This window comes from Linepithema humile, chromosome 2, assembly GCF_040581485.1.
Source record: "Linepithema humile isolate Giens D197 chromosome 2, Lhum_UNIL_v1.0, whole genome shotgun sequence".
NCBI classification, from domain to species: domain Eukaryota; kingdom Metazoa; phylum Arthropoda; class Insecta; order Hymenoptera; family Formicidae; genus Linepithema; species Linepithema humile.
In genome coordinates, this window is record NC_090129.1 from 23,349,621 (window position 1) to 23,369,625 (window position 20,005).

Below are 20,005 nucleotides of genomic sequence, written 5' to 3' on the forward strand. Positions count from 1 at the left end.
TAGGCTATATAACACATAAGCGTTAATGTATGTATTATACTCTACTTTTTAAATATTATAAAATCATAGATAAAATATAAACGACGATTTAACGATCAAAATTTATGAAGAGTGCACTCGATCTTTTTCATATCGCAACAAAAAATTTTAACGATCCATCAACCAAGATGGAGTGCTCTATCGAAAAATTTTAAATATGCAACAAAATTTGTTTTTAAATCGGAACATTGTTTAGCAGTAGCTCAGTACTATAATTTCCAAACGTATATTTCTTTATTTATGTATATTTTTTTTCCTTAATTAAATATTCAATATGTGTATGTATATATATAAAGAAAGGAAATAAATTTCATCAAATAAATTATACACCTTGTAAATGATATGATTCTGAATTATGAGCGATAATTTGTTACCGTGTTTATCACTAGAGCGGTCACGTATCGTGAATGTAATCGTATCTTTCAATGTCCGTTAGAAACATTCACAGTCATGACGGTCAGAGGCCTCATCAGATAAGAAGTCCAAAGAGTGGGGATGTAAAATGCGACAACATGATTGCTCAATCTGTCTCTGCACTTCAATGTGTATTAGTAGAGTCTGGGCGTTAAGCGTTGAGAGCGCGTGGTCGTGCGCTTACTTGAGCTCAGATCTTTGTGTTAGTGTATATCGTTTGTCCTTTGTTGGACAGCGTTGCATCAATTGTGTCACTGTTGATTCGGTTTATTCATTTTTATTTTACAAAATTTGTATATTTCCCTCACCAAGCGGCCCTTTGTTAGTCAACGTTACATCATTTTCTTTGTCACCGTTGAATCGGTTTATTCACTTTTGTTATATTCCACAAAATTTCCCTCTTCAAGAAATTATATTACCGTATAATCAGGGCTTTGTTCCTTCCGAAGTCAAAGAAGAAGAAACGTGTCCCGTAGCTGTGTTAAAGAGGCTGTGCGTCCGTTAAAATGGGTACCGTGATATCATGGTTACGACTATCCATTATAATATTTGGATTGTTTATATCAACTAGCCGTTGCCATAAACGCGATAGTGAGTAAACTTAAATAAATTAAGTTGTTAATTGTAAAAATATATACATATAAAATTATTTAAGATTACATAAGTATAATAATTATGGTCAATTATTTTTCATCCATCGATCATTAATAATACATTTATCAAACGTAGTGTAATTAAAGCCGTGAAGCATTATACAAATCAAAATACGAAGATAAGTTTAAAGCCATTGCTAGGTTTGTGTGTGTGTGCGCACTGTTTTTATTATATTATATGTATTAATAACAAACATTTTGATCATTGCATTAATTATGTGCCATAAATTGCAGTAATTATATATATTATATGATAATAAATGAACAACTGACAGAATAGAAACGTTAAAAATTAAATTTTAGAAATAACAAGATTGTTGGACACTAAAGAGGATTATGTTGTGGCCGAAACTTTTCTTATTAATACATATAAATAAAGACAGATTGTACAAACACCTAGCAGTAGTTTTAACACTTACTTTCTTATTTTGTTTTATATAATTCATCTATCTCATGGTGGTTGAAAACATGAACAGTGTTTCAGAATACTTTAGGCCATATAAAACCACGAGCGTCATCGGAAGTTCAGGCGAAAGCAGCTGAAAATGTTGCAGAAAGACTGCTGGGCAAAGAGAGATCTAAATTGTTTATTATGAAAGTAGATGTTAATTTGGGTCCTGATGGCAAGGATACTTTCAAGGTGCAGCTCGTGTAAAGCAATTACACACGTTAATGTAAATCTATTTACAGCGAAATAATTCGACATTGCCGATGAATTTCTTTTTTGACAGATAACAAAAAATTCTCTAGGCAAGATCGAAATTTGCGGCACTTCCGGTGTCGCGGTCACATGGGGTTTGCATTATTATTTGAAAACCTATTGTAATGGTCACATATCGTGGGACGGTACACAAATTGATCTACCTAACACATTGCCAAACGTTCGAGTTAAAATCACATCTAACGACAGGTGACACAGCACGTGACACTTTATTATTTATCGTAATTTGTGCATCATATTAATTTTTGAAAATATATATTTAGAGTATTCTGTAATTTTTCAGGTTCAGATATTACCAGAATGTGTGTACTGCGGGTTACAGTTCAGCCTGGTGGCAGTGGGATCAGTGGGAAAAAAATATCGACTGGATGGCTCTTAATGGAATCAATCTTGCTCTCGCTTTTACCGCTCAAGAGGCGATCTGGCAAAAATTATATCGAGAATTTAATCTCACCGAAAATGAGATTAACGAGCATTTGGGCGGACCTGCCTTCCTACCCTGGTTGAGTAACCGTTTATTTTAAATTTACTATATTACTTTCACGGAAGATAGAATATGTTTCTCATGACATTTAGGATGAGAATGGGTAATATTCGTGGTTTTGGTGGGCCGCTATCGTCAAATTGGCATAATCGCACCATACGTTTACAACATCAGATTCTTCGAAGAATGAGAGATCTTGGAATTGTTCCGGTATTACCAGCATTCGCCGGCCATGTACCACGAGCTTTTGCCAGACTTTTTCCAAACGTTAACATGACGAAGATCGATCCTTGGAACAAATTCAATGATAAATATTGTTGGTATGATCAATCTAGTGTTATACTATTGCATTAATTTCGAACTATTTTTCTTTTTCTTGCAATAAGTATTTTAAGTAAAGTATTTTTCTCATAATACTCATAAAATATAATAACTAATAGAAATATTAAAAATAAACGTAAAACTGTTTTTGTACATCATCGTATGTATCATCTTGTGTATTGAAGAATAATACACAAAATTGTGTTTAATTATTATTATAATAATATTAACAAATTTTCCACTCATCCAGCATGATTTTTACTTTCAGCCCTTATTTATTAGAACCAACACATTCACTATTTAAAATCATTGGACAGAAATTCCTACAAATGGTATACAATATATTTTACATAATATAATTTTCAAAAGCATCAAGAAAGAGATACGAACATAAATATTTTATTGTTGCAGTACATTGACGAATTCGGCACCGATCATATTTACAATTGTGATACTTTTAATGAAAATGAACCCAGTAAAAGTAATCTTACTTATTTGAGAAACGTTGGCCGATCAATTTTTTCGGCTATGAACGCTACCGATACTAAAGCGATCTGGTGAGTGAATGAATTAAAGAACGGATAATTTAATTTATAGTATATTTTAGCGCATATAGCTGGCTTTCTTTCAAATGCAATATGGATACTACACAAGTATATATAATAGTCATATTCCTACATAAATCTGTGATTTTTCAAGGTTGGTGCAAGCTTGGTTATTCGTGCACGATTCCACATTTTGGACGGAACCCAGAGTTAGGTCCTTTTTAACCTCAGTGCCTACGGTGAGTTCAAAATATTAATAAACTTTAATGGCATCTCATTGATAAATGAATACGCCTATGGTAAAAAATTTATTTTGAAAATTTGACATTTATTTATTTCAATTGAAGATAATCGTTTTATGCCGATACAATCATCATGAATTTTTAATTATTTACTAAAATCAATCGCAGGGGCGAATGCTGGTATTGGATTTACAATCGGAACAATTCCCACAATACAGCCGATTCCAATCATATTATGGTCAGCCATTTATTTGGTGTATGCTTCACAATTTCGGCGGTACTTTGGGAATGTTCGGATCTGCACAGATCATTAATCAGGTATGTCAGAAACTTGTTTTTACTTTATTTTCGTTAACAAATAATTTTCTCTTTGTTATATATTAGCATTCTACATTTCAACATTTTATATTATACTAAGATATAAAAGAATTGTTTCGAAACTTTAATAAGCAGTTTTCAAATTTGCATACTGACTTTAAGTCATCTTGTATAATGATCTTGTATGATCGTCGTAATCTCAAATATATTTAGCCGTTTTTCCATTTTCCACACATAATCCACTAATATCTCAAATTTTTGTTTAATGTTCTTTCCTAAATCCGTCAGCAAAAAAGAATATTGAGGAATGTCAAGACAATGAATTAGGCCGAATGTAAATTGCCGGATAACTAATTCGTTCTTTGCCTAGCGCACATTCGAGGGTAGGAATATGAATGGCAGCACGATGGTGGGAACCGGCCTAACACCCGAAGGCATCAATCAGAACTACGTAATATACGAATTAATGAATGAGATGGCGTATCGTCACGAACCCGTGGATCTCGACGCTTGGTGAGAATGTGCGCTACACAATTCTACGCTAGGTACAATGATAGATTTTTATCGAAGTACCATTTTGTGTTAAGATTTTCGCATCTTGATACTTTTTAATAAAATTGAATGTAATTCAAATAGAGAATTGCATAAAGAGTTCGTATAAGAGTTCAATAAAGCTCATTTAGTTGATTAAATTGATGTGACGAAAGATAATTAATTGGCAGGTTCGAAAATTACGCTACTCGAAGGTACGGCGCGTGGAACAAATACACGACGGCTACTTGGCGATACCTCGGTAGAACAGTTTATAACTTTATCGGTCCGGAAAGGATCAGAGGGCATTACGTCATTACCAGACGGCCAAGTTTAAATATTTCACCATGGGTAGGTACATATATTAATAATTATATATCCTGTAAACGATACGAATGCGAAGACTTAATTTTCAATATAATGAGATGTAACTAAATGGAAAATGAAAATAGATAAAAGTAAAACTAAAATGTCGAAACAAAAATTATATTGTTTAATTTAATTAATTAAATCTCGTAATTAAAAATAATGATGTGGAATAATTTGCTTTTTTTTTTAATACAGATTTATTATGATCGGGAAAATTTCTATTTTATGTGGAATGTGTTTTTAAAAGCAAGATACGGCAGAGGAAATAATACTCTCTACCGACATGATGTGGTCGATATAACGAGACAGGGTCTCCAATTAATGGCTGACGGTATCTATACGAGAGTATTAAGTAGCTATAAAAAAAAGAACATCACTACTTTTCGGTAAGTATATTGATAAGATCCATGTATCTCATAACTATATTACACACGACAGTTTTTTTTTTTCTTAACTGTTAATAAAACATAAGGCTTATTTTATATTGGCTTTATATTGGCTTGTTTTTTATCAAGAAAGATAAAGTTACTGACACAGAGAAGATAACAAAATATATCTTTCAAAGCGTATAACAGATAAGCATAGTTTAGAAAAGTTTTTCTAAAACGTGCCATATCCACTTTTAAATTATATAAAGTCTTAAAATACAACTGTCGTGATTTATAAGATTTATAAGAGTTATATCATAGAAATCTATTCACAGAAGTTTTTGTATAATGCTCTAAAATATTTAAAAAGATGTTTATTTAAATATAAAACATTCTTTTTATATTTCAAAAATTTTTTCCAGTAAATAACAACTATTTTGAAATAATCTTCCTCAATTGTTATACAATTGCGATTCGCGTTTCATATTTAACAATTCGCAATTTTATTCTTGTTAACACGCGTCGTAGATCACACGCAAGCGATATGTTGGAACTGTTTGACGATCTCGAATCTATTTTGGCGTCGGGAAATAATTTTCTACTGGGTACCTGGTTAGCCCAGGCGAAAGATATGGCCGTCGACGAAGAAGAGAAACGTTCTTACGAATATAATGCGAGAAATCAGATTACTCTGTGGGGCCCAAATGGCGAGATCAGAGACTACGCGAATAAACAGTGGTCGGGAGTGGTCGCAGATTACTTCAAGTCTAGATGGGCGCTCTTCCTGACGGCCCTCGAAAAATCGTTGGTCCAAGGAACTAAGCTCAACATCAGCGAGATTAACGACAGGATATTTCACGAGGTCGAGCAGCCTTTCACCTTTTCTACGAAGCTTTATCCGACGGAGTTAAAAGGTACTTATGCTTTTGGCGTTTTTTTCGCAAGTTCTATATGAATCACTCTTACTTGACCAACGGAAGCTTTTTTTCACTTTGTTCTAAACGTATCTATATCACTCGCCTCGCACTGTCTAAACTTTTTTAAAGATGATAATCAAAATAAAAATGTCATCGAATTTTATTCGTTAAAATGATTAAAGTACAGATTATACTTAAAATATATCATACAAAAAAAAATATTTAATAAAATTGCAAATATTTTAAAAATTGTTTTTGTAATATAATGCTTTCTCGAGTAGTCTGATAAGTTTTACTTCATCTTTTCCCAGGTGACACTATCGACATAGCGATGAAAATAATTTCCAAGTGGTACGCAGAAGAATCATCGTCAAACGCAAAGATACATTGAAAGAAAATTGAAAATATAATTCGTGTTTTTATCTATTTAAACAGATAACAGATATACTTACATTTTGTATGACGAAAAAAATTATTTGTATCAATAAAATAATTCTTAATAAGACATATCAGATATACATTTTAGGAACATTAAAAGTCCTGAGAGATATCAGTTTTTTGTCATTTGTAAGGATACAATAATCTTTTCTTAATAAAAAAATAAGTTATATTGCAAGAGTATTTGTGTATCTTCATTCTACAAATTACAAGAGCATCGCAATTTCTCTAAAAAAATCAGGGCGTATAACGTAAAGGTAATAAGCGTCTGATATCCTTGCTGAGCGCACTGGCAGGATCGTCGAGATCTCGCAGCGCCTGTAACGCTTTCTTCTTTGCGTCGTCTCTGGTGAGCTCATTTTGCACTACCACCTTGTCTAACAGCCGCTTCAGCTGCGGTCCCACGCCTCCCTCGGCAGACGATTGCAAAGTCGTCAGGACGTCATCTGAATAGCCGGCGAAACGTGCGAATCCCTGCTTCCGCGCATCCTTGCTCAGAGCGTCATAAAGATTCGCCAGCTGTTGAATAGCCGGTCTAGGCGGCACTTTGGCACGCCTTAAGTAGCTGTTCAAACTCGGCCGCGGTACTTGAGCTACTTTCTCACCCAGCAGAGTGAACCTGCGACGGTAAAGGCAAAGGAAACGCAACTCATTAAGAGCGCTCTTTATTAACATTTTCTAAGACCAGGTCGGTATTTATTCTCCCTCTCGGTGTTTCCTCGGGTCTGTTTAAATCCGCAGCAATTAAACTGAATTGTACTTTACTATGTTAATTATTATAAATTGTGCAATAATTGTTCTTATTATCTTGAGAGTTTTGAAATCGATAAATGAGATATCAAATTTTTAAAAATCAATATGTTATCAACATATGTATAGAATGATTTTTTTTTTCAATAAAGTGCATACGGGACTCGATTATTAAAATTTCTCCAAAAGCAGATAGAAAACAATTCTTCCTGTAACAATGACATAATTTTTAAATTCGTCACCTTGTTTCTTCCTCTTCGTCTTCAATACTCTCCATCTTCTCAATCGAGATTCCGCTCTTCGAATTGTCAGTAGAATCTGATTCCTCGCTGAACGGCGAGGTGGTCGTCTTCACGATTCCGTAAATTTCGCCTATGATGCTATCGACGGACGGTTCCCTCTTCTTTTGACTATCCAAAGCTTCCGTAACGGAAATCTGTGTCGATTGCTGTTGCGATGCATCAGATTTCTCTTCCTCACTTTTCTCTGGGAATTCTTGATTCGATTCTTGGATCTCATGCACATGCTCCGGTGATTCGTGATTCGTTTCTGGTGTTGCCGTAGACTCATAATTTGCTTCAGTCGTCTCCTCGTTCACTTCAGGCAACTCTTCGTGATTGCCGTCGAATACGACCGAGACGCTCGCGGTCGAAGTTGCGTGTTGAACGGCTTTCGTAAGACCGTCGTAAGTCTTGGATGATCCTTGGCTCGATATTTCGCTCGTTGGAGTCGAAGTTGATAAGAGTTCGGGAGTCTGTGTTCTGTTATGCACGTTCACGGTTGCAGCGGTTGTCGTCGTGGAGATCCCTTCGGGCGTCGTCGATTGAGATTGCTGATGCTTCATCGACTCCGTCGACGGCGATGTCAACGTCGATGTCGACGGCGATGGTTTACTTACTGACTGTTCTTGCAATATTTCATCCTCTTGAAGCTGCCTCAATTGCTCGACCGTGTGAAAAATTACCTGAATCAAAAGTAAATTATGAAAGGGAAGTTGCTTTTCCAATATTTCATATTTTCAAACCTTGAATGTATATGTCATATGATATATGTATGTAATATTCTGTCAAAACAAACATGAAAATAAATATGCAAGACAAGTACATATGTATAATATTTTTATAACGATAATAAATGTTTTATTGCACTATTACTACACTGTACTAAAATGTTTAACATATGTACTGTTAAAAAATTAATATAGTAAAGTTAATAAAAATATCTACAAAAATTTCTTCAAGTTTTTAATGTTTCAGAATAAACTACATGAAATAATAAGGTCGAACGAAATAATAAGGTACGTGAAACGAGTGTGACAATGAATTAATGAAGAAGCATGAAAATGCAAAATATTTCCGGACCATTACATGAAGAGCATTACGATTACGCACGCAAGTTTAATGTTCAGAGTCTCTCATTAATTTAAGTGACTCACCTGCATGGCGGCGGGGAGATACGAATTCGAATACACTGGTGCTGAAAAGGCTGGCGGCTTCCTAACGATTCCGGCGATGACCTGAAGCAGTGAGGAATTTTAATTAACATTTCCGTTAAAGTACGCGAATATACGTAGCTCTCCGAGCCGTTAAGCCGCGATTATGGCCGTAGCGCGTATTTATGTGGAAGTATTTCACAATAAAAGCAGATCGAGTGAGAATATTATTAATACAACGTTAAATGGCAAAATTAAACGAGAACAATTGAAAACGTAAAATTATGCAAATTTAAAGTTAAATATTGAATCAGAGAAAGCAGAAATAGAGATATATTTTTATATAACATTTTGATTTTTGCGTTCAAATAATTTAATAAATGACCCGATTACAATGACAAGTTTCTCGATTTGTTGAGATTATAAAAGCAATAATCTTTTTGCAACTTTAGATATAGCAGTAATTCTAAATAATGTAACAGCTCGCTGATCCAATTATTACTGATACATTTCCACATTGATTAATAACACAATAACAATAGGTATCACTTACCTGTCGAAGAATCAAAATTACCATTAAACTGCATAATATCTTCATGACGAAATTTTTTCACTTTTTCAACTATGCACTTTGTAAAAATTCACAAATCTGCTATGTTTTCTAGCACAAGCCTATATCAATTATTTCGCGAGATATTCTGAAAAGAAATAAAAATTTAAATCTATCAAAATTGATTTGATATATCGATAATCGATCTGATAGTGTGATATGTATATCACGCTATCGAAAAATATCAAGTTTAAGGTAAGAAATCGATTTTGGCAAATAATTCCAAAACCACTTTAGAACAATCTAATAACTCTAAGCTAATTTCAAATATTTTGTTATCTTTTGAGAAAAATATTTGAAAGCTTTAGACAATCATCGAGGAATCGGATGTTTTCACGGACAATCTCGAGGTTCGCGGGCGACTGTCGGGACAAAACTGGTCTCGAAAAGACTCCTAACGGTCTCAAGTCGTCCTCGACATCGCATACCTCCACACTCTTGCATATTCGCATATGTAAACGAGCGGATCCCAGTGCAGGATTGTTAATTGCGTGACGAGCTGGCTAGGCGCTCACGCGATTGCGAGTCAGCGCTCGTTGATACCGGTGGTAAGTCACACCATGATGCTTAAACTAAGTTGTCATTGATATACCGTACACGTCCGGAAATGAGAAGGCAGCATGCATTCCACGATGGTCTTTCACGATCTGATTAAGATGACTCGAATAAAAGGAATAAAGATTATTCGCATTTCTTTCGATATACGAATTATTATAAATAAAAATAAGAGGAATATTTAACAGTTTTTGAATTATTCAGAGAATTTTATAAAATAAAAGTCAACTCAATTTTATAGATAAAAATAAATACAAATTTTAATTAAATGTATTCGCATAACGTTGAACATAATATCTATTATTATAATCAACTAAATTGATTAAAAAAATTTTGAAGTTTAAAAACAGCTACAATTTATGCGAAAAAATGATGTTAGCAAGATAATGAAAGTAGCAAATGCAATTTTCAACAAATTTCACGTAATTTCACGTAATATGAGAATATGTATTCATGTTCTCTGCGCGCTACTTATTGCTATCGTTGATATGTAACCAATTATTCTCTTGGCTGTATTCGCTTCCATTTTCTGCTTTAATCCACTTTAAAGTTTAATTCAATTAGTTCAGTGGCAACGACACTTTTTTATCACGTCCTGTCATTTAAACTTTTTCCTTATATGAAGATTAATTTTTCATTGAATCAGCCAGTAAAAACTGACTTAAACGCTAGGAGAGCAAAGCAAAAGTCCTTCAGACAACGCCACATCAAACTTTCCAGATAATTTGTAGCAGTCGCCTCTTGTGTCTCTCTTATCATTTCTTGATAATCCCTCAAAACTTTTTCTTCCAAGTTTCTAAAATCTTTCACATATTGTCTTAAGCAATCATTAAACTAGTTTGTTTTCGAGAACATGTCGCGGCTACGACGAATCGACAAAGTCCCGACCTTCACAATAATTTCATGAAAACGATCCAATAAGAATAAAATTTCTCGGTCGAAAACAGCTCTTTCAAGGAGAGTCGGTCGCGGCAGTTTGTTCCAGGACAATCGGAAAAAATCTGACCGGTTTTTCGAGCAACGTTCGTTTCACGACTTCGAAATTATCACTGTTTCACGGAATTCGCTCGCGGCTATCGCGCAATTCACTTTTATTCGAAATAAAAGTTTAAGAATCGGATTTTCGCATTCGATTCCGCGAGGTAAAAATGATTCTCATGAAAAATCAAAAGTTCTGACATGCATGATAAAATTGGTGAATAAAATCTCTTGCAGTCTGCGCCCTAAGACTTTATACCTCGGTAAAATATGCTAACAAAGGAAACAATTATAATTAGAAAACCTGTTTAATTTACGCAGTAGTTATATTGTGAAGCAAAATTAATTTCTGCTCAATTCGTGCGCTTCGTAAACAAGACACAAAAAGAAAAACTTGACATCATTCGCCACTCTTTATTACATCAGATTCTATTTGTTTTTAGAATAATATGTTTGCGCAAATTGTAAAATAAAATAAGACAAGACTATCCATATTATTCATTCCACTGCTGCTGCATAATTAATCAACCAGTATATCATCTTTTCTACTTTTGAAGTTGAGTGTACACTAAGAGAATAAAGAATGAAAAATGTATAGGTGCATTAGATGTGTACAGATGACCAACAAAAGAATATTACTATGTAAAGTCTAGATAGAATAGCGGCAAACGAAAGACGTGAGTTATATTTTTCTCGCTTATACATATATGTATGTATCTAGCTACCTACAAATGAATAGCAAGTGCATATTTCGTTATTAAAATTCAAAAGATGTTTACGCGATGGCAAATAAAATATTTATTCCGGTCCAATTGGCTCATGAAATGACACCAAAGAAAGTTCCAAATAAATTTATTTTTGCGTTCGTTATTTATTCTCTCGGTGTACACTCACTCATACGAATATTCATTGTAAAATTCATAAAAGCAGCATTCATATTCGTCCGCTTTATTTATGAAATAAAAAAAAAAAACAGGAAAAAATTCGAAAATACGTAACGCAGATAGAATTTTCCTATTACATATTACATCAAGAGAGAGGGCTTTTGTTATTGAACTAATAATTTATAACGAAACAAATTGCACCATGCTGTAACGGTGATATTTCTCCGTACGATTTGTTTCAGCAAGTATTTGGCGATTGCAGCTATATCTGCCGTTATAACGTGTACATGTGGGCGCCCTTATGCGATTACGTTTTGCTTATTACGTACGAGACGGCATATATAGACGATGTTAAACACGATGTGTTTTACTTTAGTCCTAGCCGGTACACTTCACGTCGCCAGGATCAAGTTAAATAGAAAGCTGTCAGAATTCCTTTACCACAATACTTCGTCTAACGATGGCAAAAGCGGTCAGATTTATGTGGGTGCTACTTACAGCGGTGAGATATTAACCCTTGTGTAATTTACATCTAAACTTCGCAATATACAAACAGATCTCTGTTTATCGTTATCGGCAATTTTGACATTATAAGCATGTTATTTTGTTACAATAAAAATATATAATATTTGCGTAAATTATATTTGTCTCTTCTAACTTATTAATATAATTATTCCTGTTTAAAAATAATGTTTGCCAGAAAAAGCACGGAAATGTATAATCTTGAAATATTATTCAAAATATTTGTGAGTCCGAGAATATATATATTTTTATATATTTTGTTATAATTTATTTCCGGTTTTCTGCCAAATTTAAGATTTTCTGGATCTTAACATATTTAGAATTAACGCAATATTGTCAAGCACATGTAGATGTTATATTAAGTATAAATTAGCTAATTCTCTCTTCAGATATATTAACGATAAATAAATAAAAATTTCAGAAGGCTGTATTAACGCAAGCAAAACCGCTGAACCTGTCAATCGATGAATCGATCAATGAGATTGATCATGGTAACCCGATTCTACGAAAGAATCAACTTGAATCAAAGGAACAACAACGGAACTCTGACTTGCCGACCAACGAGGTGATAATAAAGGCCACCACACAAACTGATACAACAAACTCAGCAGCTGGTACCGCCATCGACACAACTATACAACCCGTAAGCGTTCTCTCCCTGACTAAAATTTATAATTAAAGTCAGAATCTAAATTAAAACCCTATCAACAACAGTAGTCTCGTAGTGATCACGCTAATTAATTCTGATTTTAATATGTGATATTATTGACTGCTTCATTTCAATAATTCGATATCTCTATTTATCAATTCCCTTTGCAGAAATTATTCGTTAATTCGGTTCGTCAACTAATTAACTAAAATCAATTTGCTGCTTAGCAATTAATGCGTTCAGTAATTGAGATTATATAATTATATTATTAATACATAATCATTGAAATACGATAAGTTGTAACAAAATATCGGCAAATTTCATTATATCATTTTCGTCAATGTATTGATCGTCCTAGTTGCGACTCGCAGTTATATTCTCCATCGAGTTCCCACAATATTCCAATCACCCATGATATTGAATGATTTAATTTCTAAAGAGAGATTTTCATTAATTTAAAAAATTCTAATATTAGAAAGCAAAATTTTTCAATTTTCTCGGTTAGTTCGAAGATACCCCAACGACAAAACCGGGCCCACTATCTTGGTTCCTGACGCCGCTGACGCAGAAAATCCAATTCTCGTCGCAATCGTTCCTGCAGAACCGCCTAATGCTATTAAAGGAGGCGCTAAACAATCTGGGAATAAACTTGCCGAACGCGACGGCGAAGCAATTGGGACCCGGCAGTCTGGTGCACTTCCTGGGGCCGACCGATTCTGATTTCTACACGAATAGACTGGAACCGGCCGGTTTTCTTAACGGCAACGGCTGGTTCGCCAACAAGGGCGGCATTCTCGGCGGGCCTGGAGCTATCGTCTCCACCGGCAGCCTGCTCACGGATTATCCGACTCCTTACAGGAGGAAGTAGGATAAATATCGTTTATTCAAATACGTGTAAATAATAAAAGAGCAGGAACTGCACTCGCATATTGTGAGTTATAATTTGCACGTGGCACAATTTCGACTGAGAAACTGTCTTGAGAATTTCAGACTTGTTAAGCAAGTCAAGAAATATCGCGGTTTTTTTCCTTTCAACTGCGAGACCAGAAAAACAACGGTAAAAAAATAGTCTCGCTAATCTCAAGAAATCGATAGCTCTTTTTATTTCGATGAATTAAGTTTGAGAAATACCAATCGATAATATTAGATAAGTTATTACACACCTAATAATCGTATTATGCAATTGTATTATTTATATTATTTATATTCACATTATATATATTTATCATGTACACTCATGTTTATGTAATAAAACAAAATTAAACAAATATGCAAAATATCGCGAGATTAAAATCGATTTCCTCCTTTCTTCGCATATTATGCGTCGCAGTGTGTGAATGCATTTTTTAGTGCAACTTTTCCGATAATGCAACTCGACAGGTAGCGCTTTAAATCTAATAAGCTATGCGTCTTTGGAATTACCCGAGACGTACTACGGCGCGGTAAGGAGAGAGAAAAAAAGAAAAAAAAAGATAAAAATAAATTATTGGCCGTATATATTGCGGAAAATGCGCAATTCGCGGAGGAGGACGTGTTATTGGAAATACATAAGATATCCCGCACTCTCACAAATTCAAAGAACGGCCACGATCGTTCTTTGTTGGGTTTCACGAAGCGAGGCTCAGTCGCGAGGAATTTCATTTCTACCAAATTGAGATTCGAATCTCGAGCACCCCGTCGCCGTAGTCGATGGCCCTTGACGATCGGTGTACTTTTCGTGCCCTAACGTAGTTCTGTAACTCGAACTGCTGAAATATCGCCTGTTACACGAGCGATCGCGTGCCCATATCTCCGAAGGCGAGGTTTATTAAAACCGATGACTGATTTGTGCGGTAATCTCGGGTATCACGGGTATCGCGCGAGAAAATGATGCACGTATGAGATGTTTGGTAATTGGTAACGTGACCGATAAAGAATTGATTCCTTGCTGCAAACTGAACCGACTCGCAAGAATAACTTATATTACATAATAATGCTATTTTTTAATTTTTTGTTATATTTACGAACTGTATCTCTTTATAATTCAAATTCATTCTTAATTCTTTCAAAAATTAACAAATTCTTAAAGACCTCAGGCATCTCATATATGTCATCTTTCACGATATAATATTAATCGTAAGTAAAAATTCGAAAATTGCAAGAGAGAAACATTTTATTCCGATCGAATTGAAATTTTTAATGTCTCTAATCCGGTCAATGCTTACGTATATTTGTCGTTCGCGCGACTAAGATTAAATCTGTGTACTGTCGATACGAAGGAGAAGCACTTGATAAATTGGCAATAATGCACTGCGCCCCTACTTGTGTACAAGCTACACCTGTATAAGCAAACGTGATCGATGAGAGTGTGGCGACGCAATTTGCAACAGCGTATGTCGTTTATAGATTAATTCCGCGTATCAACAATTTGCTGTGTCACGCTTTTATTGACTCGTTAATACGTGACTATAAATTACGATATGCAGTCTAAGGCTCGCGTACAAATATCGAAGAATAATATTTCGTGCGGCATAACATGTTTACAACAAATTGGTTAACTTGGTGCTCTTAAAAGTAAATTATTCTGAAACAGCGCATAGTGCGATAATATTAATAATATCAACGTAAATTAGTCGCATTCTGCCTTGGTATTTACGTCGTATTTGCGATGCCATTCAAAATTTATTTATGTCGCTCGTAATTACATCGTAATTGGGGCAACGTTGGATATAGAGATGCTTAGTAAGTAATTTACAATACACATAATTCAAGGATCTTCGCAAGAACTGTATCTAAAGCAGTGATTACATATATGTAGATTATTCTGTACGCGCAGTCCTTGCACAAAGATTATTACTCATTTAAAACGAGTTTTTTATCGCACAGTAATTTGCGTTGTAACGTCAATAAGGCTGTCGGAAGTTTTCGATCGTCATCAATAATAACAAACGGCCTTACAGCGATTGAAAATAATGCGCATTCGTATAAACACTTTTTGTATTTTTAATCTACAATATGGAATACCAACTGCAGACATCAATAACAAATAAGTTAACAAAATTACGGCTTTCTTTCTATATCTATAACTGTATCTTATTACAATTCAGATCAAGCGAGAGATTAGCTTTATTGGATTGGCCGTTTCCATTATTGGAAACTGCAGAGTTTCCCAACAGTTACAAAAGTAATGTCTACACTGCTGGCGAATCGAGCCGTCATTATTAAGTACGACTATTACAATGGCCGCTACTATCACAATTGCAAACACAGGCCGGGAAACGCGCAGCTGCACCGACCGGTATCGCGCGCGAACAAAACTTTCCCAGACCGAGTGCGACGAGAAACACGACAAATCGTTAGCGCGGCTCGCGGAACTTTTTAATTAGCGATGACAGAGAGAATGTCGCGGTGGAAAATCTGCGCGGCGCGATTGAGCCGGACTGCCCTACTATTCCCGCGCTACCGCAAGCTTTTAAGTGAACCCGAAATGGCGATCGATAGATCGTATCCAGGAAGGTGGAATGCGCGACGTGGGCTATAAACGGGCCACGGTCGGTCTACGGCCGGTCAATCATGTCGAAGTTACGACATTGGGATTAAATCGGAAGGACGACCATTAAAGGAACGTCAAGGGCGACTTTTTTTCGGCACAACTGATAATAGCCACGAATGATTTAGGAAAAGGTGTGTGTTAAGCAAAGCTTTTCAATTCATAAGTGGGTGGATTAGCGACTGTCCGCTCACGAAAGCGACGGTGACGTGAGCGCGATCGCTTGGAATTAGGTGGGTCAACGAACGCCCGCGAATCGATGCTTCTGACGTAATACGCCGCTATTCCGCAACCTTGAACGTAAACTTGAAGACGTGGCCCAATAGTTCGTGGACGTAGAAAATTTTTTGCGCAGCAAGTAAGCAACAGCATGAAAAATTAATGTGAAAAATCAGCACTTTACTTTCAGCATTTTGACCTAACTTTATAGACTTTTAGCTTTATATTTTTTTGTAATTCCAAAAATAAATTTCAAATTTTTCACGCAGTTGAAATAAGTTTGTTGGTGAGAACAGTTATAAAATTGATAACATATATAAATTATTAAAATAACTAAATTGTTACATTATAAAATTATTGAAACTGTTAAAGACAAAAATTAATTGTCCGTAAATAAATTTTTAAGTAGAACGTTTTATTGATCAATGAAAGTATTTAGAAATTTTCACGATAAAGATGGGACTCTTCAAATGCGGGCACATTATGAGGGTCTCAACCTTGAACAAAGTTCGAAAGTCCTCTCATCTCTTCGTAGGTAGTGAGGATCAGTTTGTAAGTACTTGAAGTACTTAAATTGGACACGGTCATTAGTTACATAAAAGAGTTGATTTAAGTAATTGAAGGGTTTGATGCTCGAAACTTTCCGCGATAAAAGCTAGTTAAGAAGCGCTTTTTTTAGTTCATTTCTGAAGCAACTGTTTTAAAAAAGCTATAAAAAAAATTCAGTTAATAAACCAAAAATTACTTCTGTCAAAAATAGGCTCGATTATAAATACAAAACCACGAAATAACCATGCAAATAATTTCATCTTAACCAACTGCAGCCTGAAGTTACATTCTATAATTATAAATTTAAGACAAAAGCATTGTACCGCGAAATAACTGTGCTTTAGCAAAAAACTTCTCAATTTGTTCCGGATGACGGGATTAGTTGCCAATAATACATTAATAACCTTAAGCTAAAGTGCCCGTTTTAAACAATTATTTTTGTCATAACGAGGCAGACCTTTAATTGATCTTTGGGTGATACGGTCAACTGTCAATTACATGGTCAACGACTAGACTTGCGATCACCCTCGACGTTCACGCACCCCCGAGCACCCACGTCGACTCCGGCGCGAGTGGGTGTCACGAGGGTTCGTTGGGAAGGGGAGGACAGGCGAGGATACTGGTGGGGATGGAATAAAATCTCCGGAGTCCACGGGGAGGCAGTCCAGGCCAGTCAGTCGACCGAGCGACGCGGGTGGCGACGGTTGATCGTCGTCGACTTCCATCTCCATCGGCTCCGCTCTCGAGCTCATAGAAAGCGTTACAAAGGGACAAAGGAAAGGGAAAAAGGAGAGGGAGACTGGTGATCATGCGTACGTAGGGAACCCTCGGGTCGGGTACGATGCCGCGAAAACACTCGTCCCAAACAATCCCACGACAGCGAGCAGCGCGTATCTCGATTAACTCGCACTTTTATCGGCGCGTCGCGCTTTCGATCGTGAGAAAAAAGGGAAATCGACCGATTCCGTCGAGCATTCTCAACACATCGGTGTTCTCGGCGAAGCGCATCCTCTCTCCGAAAGGAATCTCACGGCGCAATTAGACGAGAGAGAGAGAGAGAGAGAGGAAAGGAAAAAAGAAAAAAGTTCCTGTAGGAAACTATTACTCTCGCCTGTCATAGCGAGTAAGTAAAAGAGCCTGCTTGCATGTGTCGCGCCGCTTCCTCGATCATGCTTTCGCATGGACTAAGAAGGGGGGGAGGGGGGAATATCCACGTGTGCATGACGCGTAGATCGCGAGAGTCGCGTTTGTTTACGGATCTGTTGCACCAACAGCGCCGCGGTCTTTATTCAAGTGACTCTGATTGACCAATTCCGGTTAGCTGTCCCTTTCTACGCTTTTAATATTAACAACGCGAAGTTGAGTTAAATTGCACGAGTAGAGTCAGAGTTTTGTGTTAATGTAAAAAAAAAATTGCAACGCGAATCTCAAAGGAACTCGTATATTTTCAATTGTATTTCAATGAATCTTCACGTGCTAATGTCAGATTGCAGTGTAAACACTTGTTCTAATATAGTTAACTTCGTTTCTCTTTGTCAATTATATGTCATTTGAACTCTCGTGCAGTACCGATGTAAACAGAAGTTCCAAATAAGATTCTTTCTCTCACAACACGTGCTCGAAATAAGAGTTTTCCTCTTCCTTCCTGGAAAGTACGTAGCGTGAGAGACAGCTTCCAGAATAAATATTTATGTGAAACTTCTATGTTTTCCTTCTCTTTTCCGATTTCATTTATTAAACGCGTATCAAAATTATCGCCACCTATTTCGGATACAATTAGTGCGTCAAATCGACATTAATATGTACGAGAAACATCGTATTATCACATTGTTATCGACATTGGTGCAACCGTGCAGTTCTAAACGCGGACCTCGCGTCATCCACTTGATTGTAGCTAATAATTCTTCCTGTGCAAATACGTGCCGGTAACGCACATTCCTCAACTTGCATGTCACGCTTTCTAATCTTATTGTTCTAAGCACGTTCGTCTTATCACAATCGAATTACTGCCACGGCAACAGAGATATCAAACATAAATATGTTCGAACCAGGACAAGTGTATAGAACTTCTTACGCCGTAGACTTAGAGTCATGATCTACTTCACAGTTCCGCGAAGAGACACTCTGCTCTTCACTTTGAATTCTACATTTGGCCCCCTTTCTACATTGACAAGGCATAATCATAAGGGTAAAGTACAAAAGATAAAACGGAAAGCTAAGTGATTTCGTAGAATGATTCCGCGTAAAGTGCTCTTTACTCTCGGCAATTGCAGCAAAATGTTACATTAAAGACTTTTTTGTAGAAAGAAAAATTGTTGACACGCAGCAACATATATGTAACGTATTCATTACTAAGTACAAAATATACGTAAATTGAATCGTTAAAGAGTTCAAATCATAAAGCAAACGTTACTGTTTTCATATTGAATATCTAAAAGGAACGTGTAATTGCTATTTTTTATTAAATATATTTCGATAAATTAAAAAAAAAAATTACACATATACTATAGATAAAAATGTAACACGCAACATCAGTAAGTCGTGCAGTCGTTGTCATATAATAGCATCTCTGTATTATACGTATAGTAGACAGCACGTTACGCAGATGCCAGGCTATTATCGACAACGATAGCGACTGTTACGGACGACTTACTGTTGTTGTTGCATATTACATTTTTACCTGTCGAGTAATTTCTTTTTTAGATTAATTAAAATAAATTTAATAAAAATAAGTTCGATTGTACATTCTTTTTCAGATATACTGCATTTTACATCATATACTATTTTATTATCACAGAATTTATATAGAAATTGTTACCTCGCTGTGTTTTTATTGTTTTGCGCAGTTACGAATTTACCTTGGTAATGAGCGACACACGGTTAACTGATTAAAGCTCACGTGGCTTTTAGCTGATAACGTCATTAGAAAATGTACATTACCGTTCTTTCTCACGAACACAATTTTTGT

The 20,005-nt window shown here is 35.7% G+C and overlaps 4 protein-coding genes and 1 long non-coding RNA gene across 5 annotated transcripts in view; 3 read left to right on the top strand and 2 right to left on the bottom strand.

Annotated features, from left to right (window-relative positions):
• Positions 1 to 20,005, bottom strand: part of LOC105670496 (uncharacterized) — a 170,866-nt gene that overhangs the window by 99,084 nt on the left and 51,777 nt on the right. The gene's annotated exons all lie outside the window — the stretch shown is intronic.
• On the top strand, positions 622 to 8,055 carry Naglu (N-acetyl-alpha-glucosaminidase). Its single transcript, XM_012364036.2, has 14 exons — positions 622 to 1,044; positions 1,583 to 1,746; positions 1,838 to 2,016; positions 2,111 to 2,329; positions 2,404 to 2,631; positions 2,901 to 2,964; positions 3,044 to 3,189; positions 3,332 to 3,416; positions 3,588 to 3,737; positions 4,108 to 4,250; positions 4,460 to 4,619; positions 4,833 to 5,023; positions 5,534 to 5,919; positions 6,234 to 8,055. The coding sequence occupies exons 1-14, from the start codon at positions 960 to 962 to the stop codon at positions 6,311 to 6,313; spliced, it is 2,280 nt and encodes a 759-aa protein (XP_012219459.2). The 5' UTR covers positions 622 to 959; the 3' UTR covers positions 6,314 to 8,055.
• LOC105670493 (Ecdysone-inducible gene E3) lies at positions 6,065 to 9,531 on the bottom strand. The gene is made up of 5 exons (XM_012364037.2): positions 9,494 to 9,531; positions 9,096 to 9,240; positions 8,546 to 8,626; positions 7,353 to 8,074; positions 6,065 to 6,979 (listed from the first exon to the last, which is right to left on the bottom strand). The coding sequence occupies exons 2-5, from the start codon at positions 9,138 to 9,140 to the stop codon at positions 6,598 to 6,600; spliced, it is 1,230 nt and encodes a 409-aa protein (XP_012219460.1). The 5' UTR covers positions 9,141 to 9,240; positions 9,494 to 9,531; the 3' UTR covers positions 6,065 to 6,597.
• On the top strand, positions 9,209 to 16,788 carry LOC105670495 (uncharacterized). The gene is made up of 4 exons (XM_012364039.2): positions 9,209 to 9,700; positions 11,812 to 12,071; positions 12,513 to 12,734; positions 13,246 to 16,788. The coding sequence occupies exons 2-4, from the start codon at positions 12,030 to 12,032 to the stop codon at positions 13,606 to 13,608; spliced, it is 627 nt and encodes a 208-aa protein (XP_012219462.1). The 5' UTR covers positions 9,209 to 9,700; positions 11,812 to 12,029; the 3' UTR covers positions 13,609 to 16,788.
• Positions 17,668 to 20,005, top strand: part of LOC105670491 (calcium/calmodulin-dependent protein kinase kinase 1) — a 65,036-nt gene continuing 62,698 nt past the window's right edge. Inside the window, exon 1 of the mRNA XM_012364035.2 lies at positions 17,668 to 18,160. The gene's annotated coding sequence lies outside the window, so the exon portion shown is untranslated. The remainder of the gene's footprint in view (positions 18,161 to 20,005) is intronic.